At 36.0% G+C, this 12,646-nt stretch overlaps 2 protein-coding genes across 2 annotated transcripts in view; both read right to left on the bottom strand.

Moving 5' to 3' along the window:
- si:ch211-207e14.4 (interleukin-17 receptor D) overlaps positions 1 to 4,732 on the bottom strand; it is a 46,076-nt gene extending 41,344 nt beyond the window's left edge. Inside the window, 1 exon segment of the mRNA XM_038269607.1 lies at positions 4,375 to 4,732. Within this exon segment, the coding sequence (XP_038125535.1) occupies positions 4,375 to 4,557 (183 nt within the window). The 5' untranslated portion in view covers positions 4,558 to 4,732.
- An 87-nt stretch (positions 4,733 to 4,819) lies between these two features.
- fam50a (family with sequence similarity 50 member A) overlaps positions 4,820 to 12,646 on the bottom strand; it is a 33,638-nt gene continuing 25,811 nt past the window's right edge. The window contains exons 12-13 of the mRNA XM_038269608.1: positions 11,313 to 11,423; positions 4,820 to 5,076 (exon numbers count right to left, since the gene is read on the bottom strand). Of these exons, the coding sequence (XP_038125536.1) occupies positions 5,068 to 5,076; positions 11,313 to 11,423 (120 nt within the window). The 3' untranslated portion in view covers positions 4,820 to 5,067. The remainder of the gene's footprint in view (positions 5,077 to 11,312; positions 11,424 to 12,646) is intronic.

Below are 12,646 nucleotides of genomic sequence, written 5' to 3'. Positions count from 1 at the left end.
AAGGAGAATCGAGAAACCATTTTTAAGGGACACTTGGACAGTGATTTAATTTTCTTTTTGAGTAAGAGACTCCTGAACTGAACGATTTTTTTTTCTCTCCTTCGTTGTTATTGTGAACAAAGCATACTGGGGATTTCCTTCTGTGTTATTTCAAGGAAAATTTGAAGTCTGGAAGTCTTTTTATTTTGTTTCTTTAAAAGAATCTTATATTTGTATAAGGTTCCTTTTAATATTTTTCTTATGCAGTATGGTAAGAGATACTGAGGTGTGGTTCATTTCTGTAGCAGAACTGTGTAGGTATATAAATTCTGATGGGTAGTAAACGGCTATCAGGACTCTGACTCTATTATTTTGTTTACACATACAGCTATCAAAACCAATAATATCTCTTTAAAAACTGCACATGAGGTACCGCAACAATTGATATCCCTGTGGGATTAATAAAGTATTTTGAATTAAATGATAGCTCTGAAGTCCATGCTATTATCCATGCTTTGTTTTCAATGCATTGTTCCCCAATCAAAAAGACCCGTTCATTCCTTTCTTTAAGCTTAGTCCAGCAAACTGGATCTACTGGTTACACAAACGTATTCAAGTGATATGTTTGTGTAACCAGTATATGTGATATGTAATGACAGGGCAGGAGCACTAAAGACATTTGAAGCAAACAGTAAAGCTGAAATCTACTCCATCACTCTTCTCTTGAAACCCATCCTCTGTTTGCATTTTTGTGACTCGTTTCTTATTTCGAGTTCAGCCTCTTTGAAATTCAGTTTTATTTAACATTTAAAACACTTTGGGAATTTGGTTGCAGATGTTATTTTAATTGTGAATGATAATTAATATTACCTTAGGATTTCTTTTTTATACATATGTAAGTTTGCAATGAAGATTAAGTTTTTCGATGACTTGCCCACGTTTAAGAAGAAAACTTAGCTTAGTCCAGACTCAGGATTCTTCTCTTTGGAAACCCTGCATTGCCTTTTAGTTTTTCACCTGCTTTTCTTTTCAATAATTTTTTTTATCTATTTCAATCAAACCATTGTGTAACTTTGGCTCTCTTTTTCCACATTAGAAACTAGCATTTGTCATCCTAGAAATGTACAGGTGTGTTCATTTTAATGGATGAGAGATAAAAAGAATAAGTGTTATGGATGGTATTTAAATTCGAAGCAGACTCAAAGGAAAATCTGGCTTTGCTTTCAGTGCCAGGGTATTTACTTTCCCTGAGCTGTGAGTGACAATAAAATCTAAATGTAACTTAAAGAGTATCTTATAGCTTTTAGCTGAATTAGATTCAGTCTAAACAGTTCTTCAAGCAGCAACTATGACATAAAACATTAAACTTAAAATATTTCCTATCTTCTGTGTTTAGTTCCCTGACTTCACTAGAGCTATTACTCAGTTTAATGAAATCCATCTGGGGACTACTCACACAACCTGTGTGCCTACCCTTGTGTGCTTACCCTTGCCTTGGAAGTATGAGGTTCTCACATTATGAAACTTTTGCAATTAAAACTATTCAGTTCAATAGTTTTAATGCAGAAATATAAAACATAATGCAATTGCTTAGATACAAAACAGCAAAGTAACTAAAGCGCCTACTCCAACAGCAATACTGTAATAGTAAAGGTAAAATAATAACATTTATTTCCTCCAGTTTTTAATCTGGGAATGACTAAATTATAGACTAAACTACATACAGGTACTTTTTAAAAAAAAACTTGAATTGAATTGTTGAATTCTCCTCCTGATCAAGAACCCTCAAAACTGGTATCAACGACCCCTCGGATGACCCGACATCACTGCCATCGGCCAGATCCAGGATAATCTTTAATCTGCATTCTGACACAAGGTGGACTGGCTGGTCTGCTCAGAACACGCTAAAACTAAAGCTGCTAAAGATGATGTAAATGAAAGTAGACTTCCAGAGAACAGCCTCAATACCAGCTCTTTCTTACAACACTTAAAGCTGCAGTAGAGATCTTTTCTGACGCATTTTTTACCATGTCGCTTAAAGATCTCCCCACAGCCGCTTAGCAATCAGTGAAATAGAAGGTCTGGATTGAAACTAAAATAAATGGTCAGTGAGAAATCAATGAATAACCCCAACTAATCAGAAAAGATGGTCCAGTCAATCATGGTCGTCTGCTTGCCCCCCCCCCCCCTGTGCAGGAATTGCTTCAACAATTAACTTTGGGAATAATAAACTATTTTTGCTTTGAAAATTATTTACATTTTCTTTTGGTCATACTGAGAAACAGAATTAGGCTTTCAAGCAGCTTGTTCTAAAAAGCAATGTTGCAAGAAAAAAAATCTAAACAAATCTCACTTTTTGTATTGTGTAAATACATATGTAAAATCTTTAAATCTGGAAATAAAGTAGTATAAAATGTGATTTTTCAGGGATGGATGCATATATTTCCTTGTATCAGATTTATTTACCTGATATAAAAAGAGAGATTTGTTTAAATTTTTTTTCTTGCAACATTTTGTCAGCTTGTATAATGTTATTTCGTACTATATGCAGAAGAAAGAACAATTACAATGACCCCTCCTGATTGAGGACAGAATGTAGCATCTTATTTCTTCAATTTTTCATATGCACACACATTAACTTTATAATCATCATTGAATAAACCTAACACTCACTGTCCTCTTTATTTATCACATATTAATCCAATGCAGGACTTTTTGCAAAAGCAGTATTAAACCAATATGGCCAATGAATTAATCCATTTAGACAAAGCCAAAATGAAAAAGTATCAAAAACAGTTGGTAATGTTCAAAAAGATGAATGACCAACAAATATCACCTTAATGTCAAATTATGGAAATCATAAACAAACAAGGTGTTTTTTGTATCCAGTTATTAGTCTAAATCAACCCATCTGAAAGTAATTTATGAGGTAACAACACTCAGGAAAATGGAATACTTGACTTTAAAATTACCTCCTCGGGTCTATGCATAACAGGAGCCCTAATAAAAAGCTTTCCTTGCAGCTGCTGGTGGACTCTATAATCTCCATTAAGCACAGTGTGTATTTACAAACATGCTACTTATTTGCTGCACATATTCTAGATCTGATCAAGAGTTTATAACCACTGTATGTTAAGAAAGTCAAGGATCTTAATTTGTCATTATACATGCAGGGTACATATCTCATAGAAATTTGGATGAAGAAACATTAGATGCTTGGAATATTTACTGTTTTCAGCCTCTGTAAATAATTTTTTTCTTTTAAAATTGTACTTATTTCAGGTTTACGAACCATTTTCCTTTTTTTTACCTGAATATATCGTTTTCATTTGACTGATCATTTTCACATGATTGTTTCATTTTTTTCTCTCTTTATGAGGACTAAAAATGATTTCTACCGTTCATTAAACATATTATTTTAACCTTCATATTATTAAGCTTTTTGTGCAAGTTTTTTTTTTTATGTATTTTAATTTAATACTAGTTCAGGCATAGCAGTTTCCCTCCTGGGCCATTTATTATAGTTTTGTTGTAATAAAGGACATAAATGTTTAACAGCTATTTAGTGAAAATGTCAGCGTTCCTGAGCTTTTATATAATGAATCTGACGTTACAAAGTTGGTATTTAAAGCCAGAGGATCATTAAATACAAACCTTTGCTTTCCAATCTGGTTCTGTAAGATTTCTGTAACAGTTACAAATTTATCCTTTGGATTTTTTTTTTTAAGTGCTCTGTAACAATTTTCCCATTTTTGAAGACGGTTACAATACAAGATCATCTCTTAATTTATATTCATAGTGACCCTTTGCTAGCGGTTAAATGAATTATTTCACGTACCCTGTCATCTCCCCCAACAGCTGTAAATGAAAAGACAAAATTGCATGCCTTCTAACACACACAGGCAGTTATGGGATAATTTAGAGCACATCAGAAGCAGCAATAATGTTGAAAAACCTGATACCAATGTTGCATAAGTCACAAATAAGAAATGCTAAAGTCATGGCTAAACACACCATTATGGTTTCTTTGGATAGTATAATCTGAAACAAACATCTTACAAGACAAAAACCGTTCAGCTTTTATATTGTCTCGGATCTGATTTAATTGTTAGGATACAACATGTTTTTCAAAAGTAACTTTGGTTACCGTGCTCCTGAAATGGTGTTTTTTTGTAATTCTTTCTTCCTTTATATCAATATTTTATTTTCAAAATCTGCCAAGTTGGACGACCTAAACACATGGAGTCTAGCTGCACTGAAAGTTGGAGTGTTTTTCCTGCATGCCGTTTCCAATCGAAAGTGTTAGCCTCTCTATAACTCATTTACATGGATCCACATACCACAAACAGGAGCGTGACTGCTTGAAGCAGCCCTCCCCAGATAGACGAAACTTACCTTTCGGATGCATTCAAGACTGCAGATCTGAGGGGTAATGACTTCAACTGGCCCTTCTGCCCGAGCCCAGAGAGGCTGGGACACTAACAACAGCTGGTACAATGTCAAAACGGACCGCCACATGGTTCTACGACTGCCACAAAAATATTTGCAAGACCTATCCTCAGAGAATGGCTGCTCCATCTAAAACCTGGTCGCCAAGGACTCCTTTGATACTTCAGAACTTGGGAGGAGGGACAGTGAAAAGGAGTTGAGGGGAGTGGTGTCCCGAGGCCACAGGTGGAGCTGTCAGAGTTTGCAGTGTGTGCCTTAGCAGTTACTGGAAATTCCTGCCCAAGTTAACAAAACATGAGCCTTACAGATCAAACCACTCCTTCCTACATGCAACATAAGAACTGCTTGGAAGTAAATGTCTTCAGTATAGGTTTCAATCACAGGCCTTTCAGTGTAAAGTATTTTTTATTCAGCACTGATTTCCTAGGCTAGTTTTTATTTATTTATTTTTTTGAGAACCATGTACAGGATAATACATTGTTATTTACAGGTGTCAATTTGTGTAATTGCAAAAAACAACAGTAAACAAAATTAAAAGTTCAATATTCAAATACCAGCTACAGAAACATGGTTTATGGTGAAGGACAGAGATAAATGACAAAGGCTTTGCAACAGCAGTCCAGAGGTAGACGTTGGCAATCACCGGATCTGAAAAATAGAATTGCAGAAATTTTTTTTATGAAAAGCAAGAAAAATGTCTCTTATTAGCTGTGCAGTGAATTGTGTCTGAAGGATAGGGTAAAAATGACTTCCTTTGTTTGTCTACATTCCTGGAACATTATAAAATAAACACATCATTCAAAACTTCAGAGGGAAAATATCCCACAAGTTACTCTTGTTTCTACATGTCCTAATGGACTCAATTGGCAAAACTGAAGATCTAAGGCTTGTATGGTAACGCTGAGCCATTTACACAAAATAAAAAAAATATGTAAAAATAATCAATCACCATCTAGATTTGACAAAACAATAAGGTTTGTTTCCCAAAGAGTGGGAAAAGACAGCAGTGATTAATGTGGAACTTTCTGGAGTTTGGTATGGCACATTAAATGGATACCAAAAAAAGAAAAAAAAATCATGATCATTTCATCATGTATACGAACCCAAAATTTTCAAAGAGCCATATTGAACAAAAACAAACAAAAGACGGATCTGTCAGCAAAAATTTAAAAGGATTAAAAAAAGCCTCCTAAGGGAAGGCTAAAAATGCATAATAAGCATTTATGATTCAATATTTTCCCCACAGCCTATTCTGGTGAAAATGACTCACCATACAACTAATCTGCTGTACGATATTTGGTTCTTTAAGTTTAACTTCCATTACAGTAGTAATTTATTATGACTTCCTGAATTGATAGAATAATAGAAATACAATAAAAGTATATATATTTTTTGGTTTTATTTTGACGATTTGAAAAAAACTGAATATGCATAATAAGACTGCCGTAAATTCAAACCTCCACTTGGAAATAAAATGCTGTCCTCTTCAAACCACAATAGCAATACACTCCATTTTTTTTCACCCCGTATTGGGGAAACAGTGTATTAAAACACAGCCTGCAACATTAGCGTTTTGATAAAGAAAGTAGGCTATGTAAACGAAAGTAAGCCAGTAACATTTAATTACAGCGCCCCATCGGTTTGTTTACAACAGCCCTGTGCCGCGCCGAAACGTGTGTCACTGCTATGAAACAAATTTTTGTTGATAGAAATGTTTAAATTTATTGTTTAAATTCATTTATTATACAAATTTTTACATCAACATAAAAAACATAAAGAATGCTTGCTTTTCTTCCAACACGCTATATTAAAAGAAACAAACAAAAAAAAAATCAATCTTTTTCCATTTTGTTTGCTTTGAATAAGCTCCAGTTAGCTGAGAGGGAGGCGCTAAAGAGCTGCATGTGGCTCCAAAGCCACGGTTTGCATAACTCTGCTATAGAGCAAATAAATACATGTTTAAAAAAAAAAAATAACTAAAACCTTTCAACTGTATTAATTAAACAAACAATGACCATCAATCACAAACCAGAGAGAGCTACTATACTCTGATTGCAGCCTATAATCAAGATTTCCTGCCCAAATCATTTGGGAAGGAAAAAAAATACATCCTTCCTTTTGCTTGGATTTTTTTCTTTATGCACCTGGAGTGGACTTTAATGCACTAAAGAATTAAGGAAATTTTACCAAAAGTTTTAATGCATTGATTAATCTGACATTGACAGAAATCTTTAATTATCATTCAGTTTTTTGTTTTGTTTTTGTTTTGCACATGCTTTGGGATTTAAGATGGAGCTCATTATGCTTCTTTTGATTGACTCTATAATGCAGCTGGCTGACATATTTGTAATATTCGCCACATAAATTAGATATTGCACCTTGCCTTCATCTCTTTAAACTAGGATCCTAAGTCGCCCCGGTTGTTGCACAGCAAATGGTGTATTTATGCTCCCCCCCCAAAAAAAAAGGTAATGATGAAACTTTGGTATTTGCCAGTTCAAGATGCATGGTAAATTAATTATTTGAAAAAAACGTACATTGAATCTACTTGTGCACTTGCGTCCTATGTATGCATGTTGGACCAACAATGTAAATCCGTGAACCTCCTCATCCCTAGTAGCTTAAAACACAACTATTTTATCTAGAAATCACTAATAATTGGTGATATCTAAAGAAGAGGAACATTGATTTGTTAAAATAAATGTTGAACAAATACAATCTTGTATTTGCTTGTGAGCACTATGGCAGACACAGTACTGCTTTTTTCCTGCTATACATATCTGCACATCGTAATTCACACACAAAAAAAAGGTCACTGTGATAAAAGCTCAGAGAGCAGTTCCTCTTAAGATGATTAAACACCCCTTCAACTCTTCCACATTTGCAACAAAAAAACTTCACAGACAGTACTGTCTAATAGAGCGTCAGACAGTATTGCATGGGTGTGATGTTTCTAAAGAAGTCCACCTGGGTCTCATTTCCTCTTGGTATAAATCCAGCTTGGGATTTTTTTAGCCCATCTTGCCGTCTTGTTTTGTTAAACAATTATTAAATTCTAGCCAACGTTGAAAAGGTGTCATTGAATGAAGAGACTTGTAATGGCACGTTATGATTTAGACCTATGAGCAGAAACTCACTGGTGGAAAAGTTAACTTTCTAATGGGCTTCAATGCTTTAGTAAAGTTAAATATTTAAATGTCAAAACATTTTGGTTATTCTATAGTCTAACAAGGGTCAAGCACAGACTAACTCTGTGGCCTTGCTTTCCCAGGGGATCCCACTAGTCCTTAGGGAACTTCTAATGACGGACGTGTGGACTGCAAATCAGCTGCATAGTTGTTAGATGGGGTTTATTATCTGACCTAAAATATATTGCCTAAAGGTTCAGGGATTTTTCTGGATATTTCTAAGTGTTTCCCAGGGGAATATTTGTGAGGTCATAGTTACCCTATGTACAAACCTTCAAATGGTTCATTATGAAGGCCATCATCAGGATGAGGTTAGGTCAAGGTTCGTCACACCCAATCTACCCATGTCATCAAGAACTATGCTATGTGTGCAGGTAGATTTGTAACAGTATGGGGCCAAGCTAAAACTGGTGCTATAAAATTGCAGGCTTGAGAGTTTCTCACTTTCAATCGTGAGAATCTACCCCTCGCAGTTCCTTCTGCTAGAGACATTAGACTTCAAATAGGGCTCTCCTGATCTAAACTGGGCGATTTTATCACCATACAGGCACAATTCAACATTACAGATATGCCATATATATATATATATATATATATATATATATATATATATATATATATATATATATATATATATATATTTTAGGACTGCAAAAACAAATCGATAAAAATCGACTTTTAAAAGCGTTGGCAACGAATTTCATCATCGATTAGTTGTGTCGCGTGATTAATGCGTCATCCCTGCCACTTGACTGAAACGGGGGTAGAAAAAAAAATACGACAGAGCGAGCCAGCGCTGCAGGTGCAGTGTTGGCTCGCTCTGTCGTATTATTTTGTTTCGTTTTTTTGTCTCGTTCGTTTTGTTTATGCTAACAGCAACATGACCAGCATGTCATGCTAACCCCGAAATCCCTCATACTCTGTCAGCGCTCCGCTCCGCTGCGCTCCAGACCGGCTGCACAAAGCAAAGCATACAGCCTCCACTGTGGCTCCCGTCTGCTTCCCTCTGAGTCCCTTGGAGATGGTAGAGAGCATGCGCAAGATGATTCAATTCAAAGCAGCAAAACATACAGAAATGATTCAGGGTTTCCACGGATTATTTAAAATAATTACAATCCATTATTTATTGGGGGATTTTTTCATTAATTTCATAAATTTTTTATGAGATTTTGGTGTAACAATCAACATATACCGAATCGAACCGAACCGAAAACCGTGACCACGAAACCTTGAATCAAACCGAACCGTGGATTTTGTGAACCATTCCACCCCTAATATATATTTATATATATACATATATATGACATCAAAGTTGGATCAGCCTGTGGTGTGTTTTTTCACTTTGTGTGTGTGGCTCCAAATCCAGGCTTCCATTGGTCAATAAATTTGATTTCCATTGATTATTTTAGTCTGAATTTTGTGTCAGCACATTAAACTTTGTACCGAACTAAGTATTTGATGAGAATATTTCATCCATTGGGATCTAGGATGTGCTATTTCAGTGTTCCCTTTTTTGAGCAGTATACACACCCACCCACCCACACAGAGGTATGTCTTCTACCTCAAGTTAGTTTGTATCCACACTATTTTTACCGTTTTTATTCAAGTAAATATTCAATCCAAAGGCCTTCAACCAAATATGTCTTCCTCTAGAGTATGACTACTTCTACTTTCACCTACATTAACCACTGCTTATGTGCTACTCTATTCCCTTTTTGTCATAGCTGTATTCAAAAACAGAGATCCACCCTGCTGCCCTCAGCTCTCCATACATAAAACGTCTCTATGTTGCATTAGATAGGGACATAATGATGGTACATGCTGTTTTTAATAGAAGGCACTTTCTACAAATATACTCTCTATCACAGAGGCTTTCAACAGAGGGTCTGCGACCCCTAGGGTGTCCATGGAGGTACTGCATGGGGGTCGCAAACCTTTTGGTTGATTAGACTTTTTTTTTTATATTCCCCCCTGCAATTATTTAATTGAAATGTGTTTAAATACACATTAACATGAATTCAACACAGTGAAGTAAACAGATAAATGGAGGCAGAAGATGTCTTTCAGTCATCAATGCACACATTCAGAGACACACAGGAGCTCTTTCAAGCTGGGCACCGTTTCATTCACAACACCTGTCCCATCAACCAGGAATCAGAAATACTTTAATAATCCCAGGGAGAAATTACTCTCATTACATTACTCCATCTGTAATAGAGTGACTATAGGACCAGTTTGATATAACACAATTTAATACCATTATAAAATCACGACATCAGTTTGGGGGTCCATGGCCTGGAAAACGTTAAAGACCCATCGCTCCATCACTTTATGCCAGTGATCAATCTCTTTCCATTACCCATTGTTGCTATAATGGTAAAAATATTTCTTGTGGGTATTCTTAGTTCATTATTTAATCTGCTGTTTTAACATGTTATGCTATTTCTTACTGATCTGTTGGAGACATTATGACCTCCTTCTCTATGTGTCTCTGCTTCACCACATCACTGTTATTCCCCTCCTCTGAATCCTACTTATTTACAGCTTTTAAACACCGGTGGCACACCTTCTCCAGCTGCCTCACATGTTGAGTGGAACAAAGCCACAATTTTGACCAATTTTGCTGCGTCCACTTCAAGCCGTTCAGCTCCTCTCGCATTTTCCAGAGACAGCCATGAGGTGACCCCAACCTAAGTCACCTAAGGTTTGCTAAAGATGGTCAACAAGGATGGGAGGGGCAGAGAGGCCCGAAAAAGGCTAGATTTTTTTTGTAGAAAAATACCAACAGGATGCGTTTAGGTTTTCACATACTGCCACGTTCGATACATACATACAGCTCTCTAAAAGCTGTTCTAGCTCCTGTAGCTTATCTAGACCCAACATAAAGTTCTGGCAATCTTTACCGGCCCCCTCTGTAGAAGAACATTTACCTCTATGCCTTATGTTCCTCAGAATATGCTGCTGTGGTTAAAAAAAAGCCAACCATTTTTATTAGCCTGTGTGGTAACAAAAGCTCAGAGGAGAGGTTTTGGGATTCCATAAACTAAATCTGGACTCAGACTCTTTGCTGGGGAACCCACCCCCCCTTTGTCAATGCATCATTGATCCCATGACCATCTGGAAAAAATTCCAGGTTTTACAGACCTTACGAGATTTTTTTTTTCTGAGGGTAATTTATGTTTCCCTTCTAAAAGTGATTAATGTCTTCTGCAAGTTACTCTAATTTATGTCTGTGTTTTATGTTTGGCATACAAGTTATTTTAAGGTTTATTATGAAACAAAAACAAGAGCATAAGTGTTCTTGATTTCTATAACTCAGGGTCTGTCATTCGTTATCTTTTTGTTTTTCCATTTTATCATATCGATATCACCAACAGCTGACAATAAAATATTTAAAAGCAAGGAAATTACTCCCATGAATGTATTGTAAAGAGGCATCCTATTGTAGTACAAAGCTGGAAATTGGCCTGCTTCTGAGAAAGACCACTCTTTGACAGATGTTTCTAGAGGTAGCTAACCTTACTATGTGTTGGAATTTATACATCTGTGGCTATTAAAGTCATCTCAGGATTTGGACTTAATGGCTTGGGTTGGTGGGCAGAGACTGTTCCAAAACATTAGTGGGAAATAGATTTCAATCAACATGTGAGTAAAATTGGTAGAGAACGACCCAGAAGAGAATTTTTTTTTTCTTACCGTGTATTTGTCCCATTTCTTTTCTGGATCATAAGGTTCCCAGCGACTGGCAGGAAAGATGTGCTTGTTCTTTTCATACCAGCTTCTTAGCACCACTTTACCTGCATGAGACTTTATCCAGACAGAGACACAGAAGCATGAACAATGATCTTTCATCTTAACCAACTTATCAGTCAGTCAACATTTTCTGCTGAAATTACAATGGAACATAAGCTTTGAGCCTCTGCTTTAAAGCTCTTAATCCCTGTATAAAAAAACTGAGATAATTTGCCAAAAAACATCCTCTAATCAAATGGAGCATTAAGAGTTGTGTCAATAAATGAATGCAACAACAAGTTCCTCAAGCTGGATGAAAAAAAAAGAGACAGGCTTCCTAATAGCAACCCACAAAGAGCAGTAATTCTACCAAAATTTTAAAGTGTGTATATAAGTGTATATAATCATTTTGCATTTAATATAAAAAAAAATGTAATCTATCAATGTGCTCTATCTACACAGTAAGTGTTAAAGTAACACTCACTCTGAATTAGTGTGGGACAAAATGTGTTACTTTAATCCTGCAACATTTAGTTTCACCTGGTTTAAATACGTAAGAAGTCTTCTGTAAGGAACACTTGACTATCAGATTAGTAATCGATGAAAAAAAAATGATGGACAGACTAATCGATTTGCAAAATAATCATTAATTGCCACCCAAGTGGAGACCCCTGTAGTAAAGTTGTCACTTAATTGAAACCAGTCGAGAAGATGTTAACTTTTGGACATGCTGCAATATCCCCTCTCACTGGTTTTTTGTAACATGTGGGGGTGTTTACTTTTTATATATGCTACACCATATCTCCTTTCTATGCTAATTAAGCCCACTCCTTTCTCTTGAAAATTTTTCTCCATGTTAGAGGCAATACCCCAGGAATATGCAAACTGTCAAGTCTGACTCAGAGATACAACTACAGCCATAGAATTCTGGCCATCCACTGGTGCAGCAATGCTGGAAGTTACTGGTTAGGGAAAAAAAAAAAAAAAAAAAAAAAACATCTGACCATTGGGAATTTGGGAATCCTTCCAAACTTGGTTACTTCCCCATTGTTTTCAAAGCTGGCTCTCTGTCTGCTTGTGGGGCAGTAGCGTTGGTGTTTATCTGCCTGCAATAGCTCAAAGTGAACCAATGGCAGCATCCAAGGGCATGAGTCACAGCGCTTTTCTTATATATCATTGTTTATGAGGCCACTACTCCGATTAAAACTCAGTGATTCAGCCTGATTAAGTGTATTTTTTTAAACACCAAACTTATGGAAAATCTGACCAAGAGGCAGTAAAAACAAAATAAATAAAAT

This window comes from Cyprinodon tularosa, unplaced genomic scaffold, assembly GCF_016077235.1.
Source record: "Cyprinodon tularosa strain WSP-4 unplaced genomic scaffold, ASM1607723v1 ctg731, whole genome shotgun sequence".
NCBI classification, from domain to species: domain Eukaryota; kingdom Metazoa; phylum Chordata; class Actinopteri; order Cyprinodontiformes; family Cyprinodontidae; genus Cyprinodon; species Cyprinodon tularosa.
This window is presented reverse-complemented; position numbering and strand designations above follow the sequence as displayed.